The sequence below is a fragment of the Odontesthes bonariensis genome, chromosome 3 (genome assembly GCF_027942865.1).
Source record: "Odontesthes bonariensis isolate fOdoBon6 chromosome 3, fOdoBon6.hap1, whole genome shotgun sequence".
NCBI classification, from domain to species: domain Eukaryota; kingdom Metazoa; phylum Chordata; class Actinopteri; order Atheriniformes; family Atherinopsidae; genus Odontesthes; species Odontesthes bonariensis.
This window is the reverse complement of record NC_134508.1, coordinates 1100260-1112282: the sequence shown is the minus strand read 5'-3', so window position 1 is coordinate 1112282 and position 12023 is coordinate 1100260. Positions and strand designations below refer to the sequence as shown.

At 38.3% G+C, this 12023-nt stretch overlaps 1 protein-coding gene across 2 annotated transcripts in view; it reads right to left on the bottom strand.

The window, feature by feature from the left end:
• Positions 1-10651, bottom strand: part of pxk (PX domain containing serine/threonine kinase) — a 44957-nt gene extending 34306 nt beyond the window's left edge. For both annotated transcript variants that reach the window (XM_075460048.1, XM_075460049.1), the window contains exons 1-3: positions 10434-10651; positions 7914-7964; positions 904-951 (exon numbers count right to left, since the gene is read on the bottom strand). In XM_075460048.1, coding sequence (XP_075316163.1) covers positions 904-951; positions 7914-7964; positions 10434-10535 — 201 coding nt within the window. In that variant the 5' untranslated portion in view covers positions 10536-10651. The remainder of the gene's footprint in view (positions 1-903; positions 952-7913; positions 7965-10433) is intronic.
• Between the last annotated feature and the right edge of the window lie 1372 nt (positions 10652-12023).

The window sequence follows — 12023 nt, the reverse complement described above, 5'->3', positions numbered from 1 at the left end:
GCGGTAAAGTAACATAAACAAACAACAAGAAGGAGAAGAAGACACGCGACAAGTCCAAGGAGGCGGTCTTATGAACAGGTTAGCTTTGCAACATGCGACACGACGCAAATCCTCTGACCCGGATATGTAAGTATCTAAAGTGCCACAGGCTGAAAGAGCGCACGTTTCACAAAAGCCCCGATATCTCAGTTTGTTGTTGATTTTGGTGGATACCCGCCTTGGTTTAGCTAAGGATAGCTCGCTAATGGCGGCACCTAGAGACACGCAGTTTTGACCCACAAAGAGTTTAAAGTCTCAGCTTTCAAACGAGCCATAACATGTTTCAGTGGCCCTATCACATAATATGCTGTGACTGTACAAAAAACGTCAAAAAAATGGTTTAGAACGCTGGGATTCTACGACATAATTCTGTAAAAACCACTGGTAGTCAGTGTGTTAACTCTTTCGGTGCCATTGACATCTATAGACGTCAATTGCGTTTTTTAACGGAGCGGGCTGGGGGGACAATCTAGCGGAGTTTGTCACTAAATCTTAGGCTTGTAAACACTAAACAGAGAATATACTGGCAAAATTACCCGCAAGATGGCAGCAGTGCCACTTTTTGGGTCAAACAGCTGTTTTTGGTGAAACCAACCTATGTTCTACTGTCTATTACTAAAGGACTGAAAATGGTAGAAACAAACTTTTTTTTCCTGATGAAAGAAGAGAGTCTACTCTTTCTTTTGGTAATTTCGGTGTGTACATAGTCATAAGACACACTTTTCTGTGGGTCTTGGAAAATCAGTCAAAATACTGAAAAACACTTGGCACTTGGCTCTGAACTGAAAACGGCCGGCAGCCAATGAGTTAAGTTGGAAGGCGTTCATTTTTCTGTGATTTGGGACAGAAGAATGTGGAACTCACCATCAAGCTGCTGTTGAGGATGTCGAAATCGCTGTAACGACGAATCACCTGCAACACACACACAGGACTCAGGTCAGGTGACTTTATTTGTACCAGAAAACATCCAAACAACAGAATAAAATCCCCCAAAACATGTTAAAAAAAAAAACAAGAACATGAAATAAATCATCTCAATGAAAAGCTGAATAATACCAGATTATAAAATTAAACTAGAAAGAGCTGTTCCTGTGAAACAGCAGTGAGAATGCTTATGAGCTGAATGGGGAAAGCTGACCGTGCTAAAAAAGCTGAAAATGGTTCAATTTTAGCAGTAAAAACTGTTGCTGAGGTATTAGTTGAAGGAATTTTGTGATTTTTGTGTACTACCAAACTTAACATTGGAGTTAGTCAAAGAATTTGAGAGGTTGATCTCGGTTCAAGGCTCATAGCTGAAATTCTGTAAATGTGAGCTCTTTAGTAGTTACTTTGGCTGAAAGAGGACAATTTTTCCTACATTTTAAGGTATAATTTGTTTCTCTAAGTTAAACTGTATGAAAGTTAGAGGAATTTGTTTGAAAAAAACTGAAACATTTTAAAGTTATCAGCACGCACTCAACTGTGTGCTCATTCATAAAAATCAAGAAGGAGCAAAATGTTCACGTTTTAGAAACTGTCATATTTCAAAATTGGCTGAAGATTTGAAAAAGCTGAAACAAGTGGATAATAGCTGAATGTCTTGTGACCCATTTAAAGTTTGAATGGTGTCTCTAGCTGAAAGCATGCAGAAGTAGTTAGGTTGGAAAGAGGAAGATGATTTGGAAGAGCTGAAAGCAGTTTCCATTCATTTGAATGACGGGAAAATTTTAATAAAAGTTGAATATCTTAGAAAGTGTAAAAGTTAAAAACACCAAAAAATATAGCAGGAATCTGCTGAAAGAGCTGAACGTTTTGATACCAAAATTGTATAAATAGCTGAAGGTATGCAGGAGCTGAAAACTGGCGGAATAATAATAATAATAAAGAGAAACAGGAACTTAATAGTGAGAATGCTTTAATGCATTCTCACAATAAAACAGTGAGTTACAGCTTGTTCGGTTCAGTGAGAGAAGGAACAAAAACTGGGACTGAAAACCTTGGTCCAGATGAAAGAAGAAGCTTAAAAATCACCATTTAAAATGGATTCAGCTAAAAGTTAGCTTCATTAATCAAGTTTAAGGAGTTCTTCTCTTATAAAAATGTTTTGTAAGATCACAATCTGCTTCCAAATCAAGTTGAGGGTAAAGAATGGTCCCAAAAATCTGTCCAAACTCAACAGTCTGCCTTTTGTCACAATCGTTTTATTCATGTGGGCGTTTTGTTTACAGTCTTTAGCTCAACTGTCAGTGAACATACGCGTCGATACGACGCGGAAATTTACTAAGGCTGTGTTCGAAACCGCCTACTTCTCCTACTACTCATACTAACTTTTTTAAGTTCCCGGATGCGTACTAGATTCTCCTAAATGTTGGGTATGCATCATGAGGTTACTACTCATACTCAAACTACCCAAGATGCAACGTAACGTGACGTCGCCGATCGTCATTTCCTGTCAAAACGGCAGTTTCAAGCTAGCTACAACGAGGGTAGGTTCACTTCCTGTTTTCAAAACAAAAGCACCAATTGTATGGTAATGGCTTTCCCTATGATAAAAGGCAACGGGTATTTTATTTTGTGAAAATAACAGGAAGTGCGTTGCTAACTGCGGCTAGCTTTAGTAGCGCCGAATTCGTGGGAACAAAACTGTAAACAGCCGGTATTTTGTCAGGTTTTCAACACGTTGGGGATCTAAACGACTACTTTCTCACCTGAAAATGTTTCAAATGTTGCTAAAGTTTACAGAGTTTAGAGCTTAAGAGAAATCAGCTTCAGGCCGGCTGATTTCGGCTCGGGCAGGAGCCAAATGCATTGTGGGTAAACGCTCTGCATACTGTCTGATCGATCAGTATGTAGTATGCAGTATGTAGTATTAGTGCTGGGCGGTATACCGGTTCACACCGAATACCGGTTTATAATTTCGTTATGATATGAATTTTTAATATACCGCCATACCGGTGTATTTGATTACACAACGGGGGGAACGCTGCGTCGCGCGACATTGTTTGAGATGGGACCCTTTTCAGTGTTGCGCTTCTAAAAACGCATGTTTACTGTCTATTTTTAACGCTATTTAAAAAATACTCGTATTCATTAAGCTGCATTTCCTTTCCCTGCTCTCCCTCCGTCTCTCTCACATAGCCTACTCACACACACACACACACACACACACACACACACACACACACACACACACAGCCCCTCCCCTCTGTGCTTCCCTGGAAGCTTGCTAGCTTCAGCGTCGCGTTAGATTAGCTCAACCGAAAGAAGACGGCTGGCGAAATTCACGAAAGGTTGGTATCACGTGCACCTTTATAAAGTCACACATTAAAAAGTCCTATAAAAATATTTTATATTTTTAATACAATGTTGTCCCGTCCCGTCCCGACCCGACCCATAGCAAACAAGCGATTACGCCTTCTTTATAAAGTTAACTAGTCGCAAGTTTGCCGTAAAAAAAATAAATGTAGTTGGGTTGTCGAGGTCTAAACACTAGCAGCTGTGAATCAAATAAAGTAGTTTTTTAAACTCTTACACTGAATGTTTGCTGCATTAATCCAGATGAGTATTGAAAGATATTTTCCGCGATTGAAAGAGAGACGTGCGTGTTGAGGATGAGGAGCAGCCTGAACCGGAGGTATCAGTCTGAAACAGCTGAACAGCCCCACCAGTGTAATTAATGTTATTCATTTGTTTACAATGAAGATCAAAGTTCTGTGTGACCAATTATTAACGAAGGAATTATTTTTTAAGAATTTTTATTTTAATTTTTAATTCTGTTCTCAATCTGTAGAAAATGCTGTGAACACCTAATTATGCATGAAAAAAATACCGTGATATGTATTTTTGGTCATACCGCCCAGCACTATGTAGTATGCAGTTTGTAGTATGCAGTATGGAAGTATGTAGTATGGAAGTATGCAGTATGTAGTATGTAGTACGGAAGTATGCAGTATGCAAGTATGCAGTATGTAGTATGCAGTATGTAGTATGCAGTATGCAGTACGTAGTACGCAGTATGTAGTACGCAGTATGTAGTATGTAGTATGTAGTATGCAGTATGTAGTACGCAGTATGTAGTATGCAGTATGTAGTATGCAGTATGGAAGTATGTAGTATGCAGTATGTAGTATGCAGTATGTAGTATGTAGTATGCAGTATGGAAGTATGCAGTATGCAGTATGTATGTAGTATGCAGTATGGAAGTATGCAGTATGCAGTATGTATGTAGTATGCAGTATGGAAGTATGCAGTATGTATGTAGTATGCAGTATGGAAGTATGCAGTATGCAGTATGTAGTATGCAGTATGTAGTATGCAGTATGTAGTATGCAGTATGTAGTATGGAAGTATGCAGTATGTAGTATGCAGTATGTAAGTATGCAGTATGCAATATGCAGTATGGAAGTATGCAGTATGTAGTATGCAGTATGTAATATGGAAGTATGCAGTATGGAAGTATGTAGTATGGAAGTATGCAGTAGGCGGTTTCGAACACAGCCTAATTAACGTAAATCATCAATTTTGTTCAGTATGAAATAAAAACATCTTCAGATGAGATGAATTATCTCAGTTACATAATACCATAGAATGACTGTTCAATAAAACAAGAACTCTTTCTTACAACCAATATTTCACATTCTTCCCTTTTTTTCAGGCCAGAACTGAAAGTTTTTCTTTGGTCGAGACATTGACCAAGTAAAGGAAGAGTTGAGTCAGCTCAGGGTTGATTCATTCTTTTCTGTCATTCATCACGGTGTCATTAGATGAGTTCACTCCTTCTGATCACTTTTCAAAACAGTTCCATCATTAAAGGAGAATTTCGTTGTTTTTTGTTTTTTTAAACCTGGACCTTATTTCTGGCATAAAATCCGTTCATCTACTCACCGATAAGATATTTAGTTCACTGGAGATCGGCATATATCTATATAACGGGAGAGAACAGGGCAGAGACAATACAGCCTCTAAATAAGGCATTATTTGTCTTTATTTCACCAATACTTAATCAAATCAAATCAAATTTATTTATATAGCACATTTCATGTACAAACAATTCAAAGTGCTTCACATAAAATAAAAGCATTGCAGCAGGGAGTGGAAGAAGCATTAAAATACATAAAAGAATATAAAGAGAAACAAATAAAATCATTTAAATAAATTTAAAAACAAGCAACAGTCTAGACTTTAAGACCAATGAATGAATGAACGTGAACTATAGTACTGTTAGCTCAGAGCTGCCCTGTTGTTGTTGGACGCCGACTTTCACCAAACTGTTATCGGTGAGTAGATGAACGTGTTTTATGCCAGAAATAAGATCCAGGTTTAAAGGAATCAAACTTCTCCTTTAAGGAAAGGCACATTTGTTCAGTGATCGACGCGTTAGGGAGTATAAGTAATGAGATGTTAGACGGAGACAGGCCAATAGGTTCATTAACCAGTGAACTCAAGTCTTATGCAAGTTGTTTTGATTCCTAACTGAAGGGAAAACAAACTGGAGGCTTCAAAACAAAAAAAACTCCTGTTTTATTTTGGCCTTGGCTTCACTACTCAGAATAATTTATCTCTTCCCGGACGAGAATACGGAAAATTCTCACAACTCCTGAAACAGTCAGTTGGCGATAACGAGACAATACAAAGAAGAAGATTCTGAGCATGCCTCATGAGATCATTCTTCTTTGGTGTAAAAGTTCAGAGATAAAGAGAAGTCAAAAGAGAAAAAACAAATACGATTTGCTGGTGTGGATGTACAAATATGAGGTTACAAGGCGATGAAAGCCCAGGAAATAGTAAGCCTTGGGCTGTGTTCGAAACCGCATACTTCTCCTACTACTCCTACTAACTTTCTGAGTTAGTATGCGAGTTTGAGTAAGCAGAAGTTCCTGGATGCATACTAGATTCTCCTAAATGTTGGGTATGCATCATGAGGTTACTACTCATACTCAAACTACCCAAGATGCAATGTAACGTGACGTCGCCGATCGTCATTTCCTGTCAAAACGGCAGTTTCAAGCTAGCTACAACGAGGGTAGGTTCACTTCCTGTTTTCAAAACAAAAGCACCAGTTGTATGGTAATGGCTTTCCCTATGATAAAAGGCAACGAGTATTTTATTTTGTGAAAATAACAGGAAGTGCGTTGCTCACTGCGGCTAGCTTTAGTAGCGCCGAATTCGTGGGAACAAAATGGTAAACAGCCGGTATTTTGTCAGGTTTTCAACACGTTGGGGATCTAAACGACTACTTTCTCACCTGAAAATGTTTCAAATGTTGCTAAAGTTTACAGAGTTTAGAGCTTAAGAGAAATCAGCTTCAGGCCGGCTGATTTCGGCTCGGGCAGGAGCGAAATGCATTGTGGGTAAACGCTCTGCATACTGTCTGATCGATGAGTATGTAGTATGTAGTATGTAGTATGTAGTATGTAGTATGCAGTATGCAGTATGTAGTATGCAGTATGCAGTATGTAATATGCAGTATGTAGTATGCAGTATGTAGTATGCAGTATGCAGTATGCAGTATGTAGTATGTAGTATGTAGTATGCAGTATGCAGTATGCAGTATGTAATATGCAGTATGTAGTATGTAGTATGCAGTATGCAGTATGTAGTATGCAGTATGCAGTATGCAGTATGGAAGTATGCAGTATGCAGTATGTAGTATGCAGTATGCAGTATGTAGTATGTAGTATGCAGTATGCAGTATGCAGTATGCAGTATGCAGTATGCAGTATGGAAGTATGCAGTATGCAGTATGCAGTATGTAGTATGCAGTATGCAGTATGCAGTATGGAAGTATGTAGTATGCAGTATGTAGTATGCAGTATGCAGTATGTAGTATGGAAGTATGCAGTATGCAGTATGCAGTATGGAAGTATGCAGTATGCAGTATGGAAGTATGCAGTATGCAGTATGTAGTATGCAGTATGTAGTATGCAGTATGCAGTATGCAGTATGTAGTATGCAGTATGCAGTATGGAAGTATGCAGTATGCAGTATGTAGTATGCAGTATGCAGTATGTAGTATGCAGTATGTAGTATGCAGTATGTAGTATGTAGTATGCAGTATGCAGTATGTAATATGCAGTATGTAGTATGCAGTATGCAGTATGTAGTATGCACTATGCAGTATGCAGTATGTAGTATGCAGTATGCAGTATGCAGTATGTAGTATGTAGTATGCAGTATGCAGTATGTAATATGCAGTATGTAGTATGCAGTATGCAGTATGTAGTATGCACTATGCAGTATGCAGTATGCACTATGCAGTATGCAGTATGTAGTATGCAGTATGCAGTATGCAGTATGCAGTATGCAGTATGCAGTATGTAGTATGCAGTATGTAGTATGCAGTATGCAGTATGCAGTATGTAGTATGCAGTATGTAGTATGCAGTATGTAGTATGTAGTATGTAGTATGCAGTATGTAGTATGCAGTATGTAGTATGTAGTATGTAGTATGTAGTATGTAGTATGCAGTATGTAGTATGCAGTATGTAGTATGCAGTATGCAGTATGCAGTATGCAGTATGCAGTATGCAGTATGTAGTATGTAGTATGTAGTATGTAGTATGCAGTATGTAGTATGCAGTATGTAGTATGTAGTATGTAGTATGCAGTATGTAGTATGCAGTATGCAGTATGCAGTATGCAGTATGCAGTATGTAGTATGCAGTATGTAGTATGCAGTATGCAGTATGTAGTATGCAGTATGTAGTATGCAGTATGCAGTATGTAGTATGCAGTATGCAGTATGTAGTATGCAGTATGCAGTATGCAGTATGTAGTATGCAGTATGCAGTATGTAGTATGCAGTATGCAGTAGGCAGTTTCGAACACAGCCTAACTTTTGTTTCAGCGGGCTTTTCGCCCCATCTGACTCCTCGGCTTGTGATTGGTGCATTTACCTGCCAGCTGTCGTCTGAAGACACGCCCCTCTGGACTCGGATGATGTACTCCTGAGAGACAGAAACAACGCCAGCATGAAAACACACATCACCAAAACATTAACTCTAATCAGATGCAAATTATCAGTCAACTTATCACACAACAGAATAATTATGGTGATCACATGGTTCATTTAGAGATTTATAGCTCCTCTCCAACACTGTGGAGTAAACCTTCCTGGGGAGGCTGAGCAGTGTGATCCCCCTGCAGCTGGAACATACTCTCTGAAGACTGAAGGACAGTGGCTGGAAGGTGCTTGCTAAACCTCCATTGTGTTGTAATTTATACCTGTAAGCTCCCCTGCCTTACAGAGGCTTCACCTCGGAGCCAACTCTGATTTATCGCCAAAGGAATCCATTTTAAAGGTGCTAACGTGTCCACACTCACAGCCGTGCACTCAGCTGGACCTCAGGCTCAGATGTTGTCTGCGGATGTCATGTTGTCATGTAGTTTGCAGCTGAACAGTAATCTCTGGCCACGTGTTACTTGTTATGTAAATTATCTCAACGAGTTAGACTCTATGGGAGTACAGACCTTAAATGTGGGGATAAGAGAGATTTGGGATCAATTCAGACCCAAAGCTACGGAAGCCCAGAGCGGACGTGGTACGTATAAAAATTGTTTTGATGGTTTTCTTCGAGATAACGAGTTAATTTACCGATATAAACAGATATTTACCGAAATAAACAGCCATGCATAAACAAAGAGACACAACTTTTTTGGATTATTTTATGAATAATTATGATTACAATGAATTGAATTCCAATTGACTTGAATTGGACTTTATTATCTAAGTGCCTTGAGATGACATTTGTTGTATTTGGCGCTATATAAATAAAAATGAATTGAACATTTAGTTTTATTTCAGATGTGAACTAACACTGAATTTATCCACATCTGTGCCCACACTGCATAATGTTGACATTTAAAACTAACCTTACAGTCAGTGGTTTATAAGTGCTGATTCAAGGGAAATAAGGACTATCCATTACTGACTAATCACAGGACAGAACACAAACGCTAATGACTCTAATATCATTATTATATATTATTATTATGACTCTAATTGGAACTGTTTTCCGTAATAACACAAACTTGCTTCTGTTTATTGACACAAAGGGTAAAAAAAAGTCACGAAATAAGCAATAAAATAAACCACTATAAATGTAGAATAATGCAATAATATAAATGTGTGTTTTATTAGTCTATCCTATGGTGTTACGGTGGATTTTTCCCTGTTTGCAACAGCACAAACTGCCACGAAGGATGCCTGACGTTAGCATGCTAAGCTAACAGGTAGCTCAGCTGATCCCAGCCGGACTGTCAACAACAAACCGCGCGGTGCGTCCATTATCGGACAGAAGTCCCGTCTGTCGTTTGTTGGACATCCACGTTGTTTTAACGCCACTTATCAGGGTACAAACAACTCCAAACACCGTAAATACTTATTAGTGGTCACTCCCACCTTCAGTCGAGATGTTTAACATCACACAGAAGTCCCTGTTTCAGTTAAATCTCATCATTTCCAACCACCTCCAGAATTAGCTCTGCAGGAGCTGCGATGTGCATGTTTTTAGAGGAGAGACTACAACAAGCCGAAGGTGAGATCAGATCATTATGAACACAAAAGAAAACACTCATTTTGTTTAAATGTAGGACATCATTATTACTAAAGACTTATGTTTATTAAGACTAAACATGGAGAAGCAGCATTTAGCTGTTATGCTGCAAACAAGTGGAACAAACTGCCAGTGGAGATTAAACTTTCACCAAATGGAGACATTTTTAAATCCAGGTTAAAAACATTTCTGTTCTCATGTGTCTATGCATGAAATCTGCACGATATCTTTGAACTTATCTGGACTGTTGCTGGTTTTTAAATTCATTTAAATGATTTTATTTTTTCTTTTTATATTCTTTTATGTATTTTAATGCTTCTTCCACTCCCTGCTGCAATGCTTTTATTTTATGTGAAGCACTTTGAACTGTTTGTACATGAAATGTGCTACAAATTGATTTGATTTGATTTGGATTATTAGCAAGCGTTAAATTACTCAAAGGAAAGTAAACCTGTGTAGACACAGAATTCACAGCTCATAAAGGACTTCACAACATGATGAAATACCGGTTTCTTGGAGGTTTTTCTGGCTTCTGGGCAGAGAGCCAATCGGTGTCAATACTCTTTTGTAAATCTCTTGATTTCAGCAGCTTGCTGAGCTCTGAAAAGCTGCCAGGAAGTTGCTTAATCAGTGGCAACAAAACACGAACCCGAGTCAGATGTCCGATAATGGAATTACATCGTTATTTCAGACGAGCTAATCGAGTTATAAAGACATGTCATCTGACTGTAAGTGGCAATGGTTGACTCTGGTAATCTGAGGTGGTTTGTATTTAAACAAATACGTTACAACAACAAAAAAAGGAGGCAAAAAGAAGCCCTGTCCGATAATTGAACCAGTTGGTTTCCAGTGAGCACTCACCGTGTGGGACTGCAGGTTCTGGCTAGCTTCGATCACCGCCGTCAGGGGCACGGTGTCGTCCAGCAGAAGCCTGCCGGGGGCCGGCTTCTTTATGAAAGACATCCCGGGGGATCAGCGGGGAAAGTCCGAGCCAAACGTCCGTCTGTCACCGGCACCGAGACGGAGCTCCGCTGAGCACCAACGGAAGAGTCAACCTGCTGCTAACTGTTAGCTGGATTTACTGTAACCAGGAAGCGCCGATTTGTCAATAATTGGGACGTTTGGAAACCACGTGATTGAGGCGTCAGCGCCATCTGCTGGTCTGGCGGAGGAAGTGTTTATAAAAGTCCTGAAGGAAGAAAGAAAAATACTATATCTATCTAAAGCTATTGTAAATAAAAAAAAGCAAAACACCAAAACAAATGCAAAATAAGCCGTGTGAAATAAACATTTATTAAAAAATGAGTCACACTTCTTCTTGAGCTTTGAAAGCAGGACGTTTTAATTTAAATCCATCAATTAGGATTCCAACTCTTGAGATTAAAAATCTTATTTTGATCAAGATAGGCAGCAGTTCAGGCCATTTTACACCAAAAGTACAACACCTATAAGTAGAACCATAGAACAACACGTATTAAAACATCAAAATCTTAAAAACAAAACCTCTGAACAGATTATTTATTCATCACAGGTCAGACAGGGACCGGATGCTCAGTCATAGTATTTACAGCCAGACTTCTCGGCTTGTAGAACAATTAAAATTAGCTTAAAATCATATAATGAGCTCCTTAGGATTCAGGTGATTGCATGCATGTAATGTAAATAACGGCATCATTATCCGTCGCAGGCCTAAAAGTAGTGGTGACTAATTTCCTCTCGCCCCTAAAGAAGAGACGAGGTTTGATTCTAGAGAAAAAAATAGTTTTAACTTGTGGCTTTTTCAACAGTTTGTGGGTATGAAGTATAAAGGAGAGAGAATTATTAATTTCATGAGTGAAGAACTCAAAGAACAGGAGCTGAAACCAAGTTTGGTTCATGATTCCATCATCATTTTCCTTTCAATTTGATCAGAAAGTACAAATAAATATATATATATATAAATAAATAAAAGCCAGAATATTCAGCTGTGAAGATGTTTTCTTTCTACAAAGTAAAGCAGTTTAATGAACATCCTCCATGAGTGTTTATTCCATTTTTTTATGGGGGCTGTATTCATCAAACTGTCACTTCTGAACATCAATGCAAAGAAAACTATTTCTAGAATTATTAAAAGCAAAAAAAAACTCTGACCCACTAAATAAACTCAACTATATATTTAATGACATTAAATAACACATTTCTGGATTTTATTCCTCTGTAGGTTTTCCTTTAATTATTCAAAGAAATCAGGTGTTTTCTCATGTGAAAATGAACACCTTGTTATGGAATTCATTTTAAAATGTACCATTTTTGATTTATTTGAATATCTGTTTCTATTAAAAATAGGGCCGGGCAGCGATTAAAATGTTTACTCTAATTAATCGCATGATTTCCCTGATTAATCACGATTAATCGCATTTGTACGCAAAATCCAAAAATGAATCATTTATTACAAAATAAAAGCCTGTGAGC